This window comes from Morone saxatilis, unplaced genomic scaffold (assembly GCF_004916995.1).
Source record: "Morone saxatilis isolate NCDOM2014 unplaced genomic scaffold, NCSU_SB_2.0 Contig11, whole genome shotgun sequence".
NCBI classification, from domain to species: Eukaryota; Metazoa; Chordata; class Actinopteri; family Moronidae; genus Morone; species Morone saxatilis.
Genome location: NW_023339663.1, coordinates 11708093 through 11711640, shown reverse-complemented (window position 1 = coordinate 11711640; position 3548 = coordinate 11708093). Strand labels below are relative to the sequence as shown.

Sequence of the window (3548 nt, the reverse complement as noted above, 5' to 3'; positions counted from 1 at the left end):
AGGAAACAGCGCCGACGACCCAACCTGAAAACACACACGCACAGTCGTATTGCTATTATCTAAAGAATAAATAAGTAATTATAAAATAAAAGTCTATATAATCATAATAATATATATATTTCACACAATTTGTCACATGTTTATGTCACGATTCCTGTTTTATTGATCTAATATCTAAAACACTTTGGGGTTTCATACACAAATAGGATTATTACCTACCAGTCGCACAATGTACCAAGGAAGATGTATCCCAGAATCCATCCCGTCATGAAGCAGATATGCTGCAGAGGGATTTTCCAGTAGTCACTGCAAACCAGGTTCCACTGCAAAGTAAGAGTAAAACAAAGAAGTACATTGACACATTCTCAGACCAAAACAAAACTCAATAATAACTTGGACAAAAAAAGGCCTCTAAAATTGACAGCACTGCCATTAGATTAGGTTTAAAAAGAGACTAAGAGTTAATAGGCTTTTTCTACAACTTGTTAGTGGAATTGTTTTGGAGCTTTTCGTGGTTTGTTGACAATGAGCTTGAACTTCACAATACTTTATCATACAGAAACTAATGTTTCAGATAGTCATTGGTTTCAGCGGATTTTATTGTAGAGTCATAATTAAATTCTGAAATTAAAATATTGAAAACATTGAGATAGGTAATTCATTACAGTGAACATTTAATGGTCTTTGTTTTTGGACAAACTTACTTTTATACTGTACAGTGACGCAGCAGGACAGGATAAACAGCTTCGTGTTTGTGTGAATAACTGAGATTTGAGACTTTTGAAAGATCCCCCATGTTTGCTTGTTGTTGTATACTGGATTTTAATTACAAACATAGTTTAAGAAAGCACTGCTTTCTGGTAGCTGACACTAAAACAACTGACATTACAGCATTCTTGAAAGCAACAATAGTTTTCTATGTCTCTCATGTTTCATCTCATGCTGTTGGATGACCTAGTTTAACCAAGTTTCAGTTGACTGCCATCAGCTGAAACTGCTAATATCTTGTAGTATTCTTCAGAAAATGGACAGCAGTAAAGTACATGTGATTTGCAGTATATATGAAGCACATGCCAAATAACCTTTGAGTGAAGTATATAAATCAAAAATATGTGGACAACTAAATTTCTTTATAAAAATGGAATTCGTAAAATCAAAGAAAAAGTTACATGAACAAATTGTCGGCAACAAGCTGCATTCATCGTAATTTGACTACGTAACATGTGAAGAGTAGCAGGCTACCAGTCAAGTCACAAACACAGAAATTTCTGTGAGGAAGCAGGAATGTAGATCATGTCGTTTCTAATTGAGTTAAGATGTCTGCTGACAGTGTTATTACATTAGAACAAAGTAGTGCTCATAGCAGAGCATGGCAGCAACTCTACGCCTGGTTAGTACAAGTCGCTGCTTGGAAGAAAATTCTTCTCCATCCCCCTTTCACTCTTCTGCCTCCACCTCCATTTCCTCTGCTATGTCTTTTGTGTGTAGTTGGGGGTATTTCAAGACAGTGCGCATTTTACAGAAATACATGGCTACAAAGTTTGGGATCAAAGCCAACATTAACAATCAGAATATCTGGCACAACTTCACGCTGTATGGAGAACAGGTCAAAACTCCAGTACCTTATGAAGGCCACTGGACCTCTTTGGACCTCTATTAGCCCAACGTTGCTCCCTCAACAGCTCTGTGTGCATTGTGTGCAGTAACCCTATGCTGGTCGTTACATGCCGGCATTGTTTGCTGTGTGGTTATTTGAGTAAACACAGATGAATTTAGGGATATGTAGGCCTACAATATTAGCACAATGTGCTAATATTGTAGGCCTTTTTAAGGGTCTTAAAAACTAGATTTTGTCACAGTGTATCTCGTGAACACAGGACCTTAGGTAATAAAGCAAGACCCATCTTTAGGTCCTTATAATGCCAAATGATATTCTGCCTTAGTTGTTGTAACCCTAACCCAGAGAAATTTACAATCAATCAAATTACCGAAACACAATTATCACACTGAATCTGGGGCTTTTGAGGGCCCTTGGGGAAGTTGTCCTTATTAACTGGACACAAAAAGGCCAAATAGTTGTTTGAACTTCTGGGGCACTGGTCACAAACATGTATCAAGTCTGAAAAACATGTGGCAAGCTAATGAAAAGGGCTTTAGTAAAGAGGAACAGTGGTCACAAACCATCACCAACATCAACGCTATGAACAATAACCTCAGAGATGAGAGCAGCCAGTTAAATCAACACCTCTGTCTCGAAGAAAAACATTTGGATCTACAGTAGTTAGTCCAGGACTACTGTACTCTAAGATGTTTTGATTGCCACTATTGTCCTCTGGTCATTTTTTCCTTTAATGTTGTTTTACTTTGTCGCAGGGAATGACGTAACGGACAGAGGAAGCTGTTGATGGTGAACGAGGTGTTCAGGGTCTCAGGAAGGAACGTGGAGGCCTCAGACTTCCCAGCGCCACAGGTTATCATTGGGGGGGGGGGGGAGTGCCCTCGCTGCCAGTACCTCTTGAAGCCCAGATACACAGACAATACGCTGAGGACAATTTGGGCTAATTACCCATAATGACCTATTTATCCAGCTTGACAGCCCTCACTCTCCACCGATGCTCGTAACTCTCACTGCTGCAGTTTAGTGACTGCTCAAAAGCTGTTGTTTTAATGTGTGTTACATAGTGTGCACCTGTGTGGTGTTTGTACAGGTGTTTGTACAGGGTCACACAGATATTTTTGTTAGAACTCTTTATCAATATTTGCAGACTGGGATGGATCCCTGAATAGCTGAGGTCCACTAAAACAGACTGAGGAGAAGATAAACAAGTCCCTGCTGCTTACTGACAGGCATAGTTGCACAACAAGACACGAGACGATCAAAGAGGATCCATATTCAGCTTGGAAATCTCTCAGAAACCAAGGGTCAGAAGAGTCCACACTTCAGTTTATAAGCCTAATGCAGATGTATATATACTGTATTTAAATGCAGCAGTCTTTTGTCCACTGCCCGGCTGAACTTTTATCTGTGACCCTGGGAAACAGGGCCAGAAAGCAGATAAGCAAGAGTGTAAAAAGGACTCTGAGCAACAAGGTTTTAAATGTTCAAGTGAGCAAATATTGACTGAATGCTGTGAACATTCGTCTTTATAACTCCTAAGCTTTCCACGAGAAGATGCACTAACTGTTAACCCAGTGGAAACAAGAACAAATCAAAGCTCAGCACCAACCATCTTGGAGCAAAACCATAACCTATTCAAATAGCTGTTTAAGTGAGGGAACCTAGGAAATAGTTTGTCTTCTCTCAGAAATACAGACCTATGTGATAACCCAACAACCTGCAGTCAAATTGGATCCAAAAAAATCTTTTTTTAAAGCAATCCGGCCCCCTGTGCTTCTGTCAGCCTAAAAACGAGGATTTAAACTAACTTTAAGTCAGTTTGTCCGCCACTCCATCCCTGTGTCTAACTCCTTTATTAGGGCCACACTCCAACCATACAGACCTGAGTGATGACCTGTACGCTTAACGATGTGATAGATAGATAGATAGA

The 3548-nt window shown here is 39.6% G+C and overlaps 1 protein-coding gene across 1 annotated transcript in view; it reads right to left on the bottom strand.

Moving 5' to 3' along the window:
• slc22a31 (solute carrier family 22 member 31) overlaps positions 1 to 3548 on the bottom strand; it is a 17285-nt gene that overhangs the window by 13125 nt on the left and 612 nt on the right. Inside the window, 2 exon segments of the mRNA XM_035682432.1 lie at positions 1 to 24; positions 220 to 323. The exon segment at positions 1 to 24 is cut by the window's left edge and continues 1 nt beyond it. Of these exon segments, the coding sequence (XP_035538325.1) occupies positions 1 to 24; positions 220 to 323 (128 nt within the window).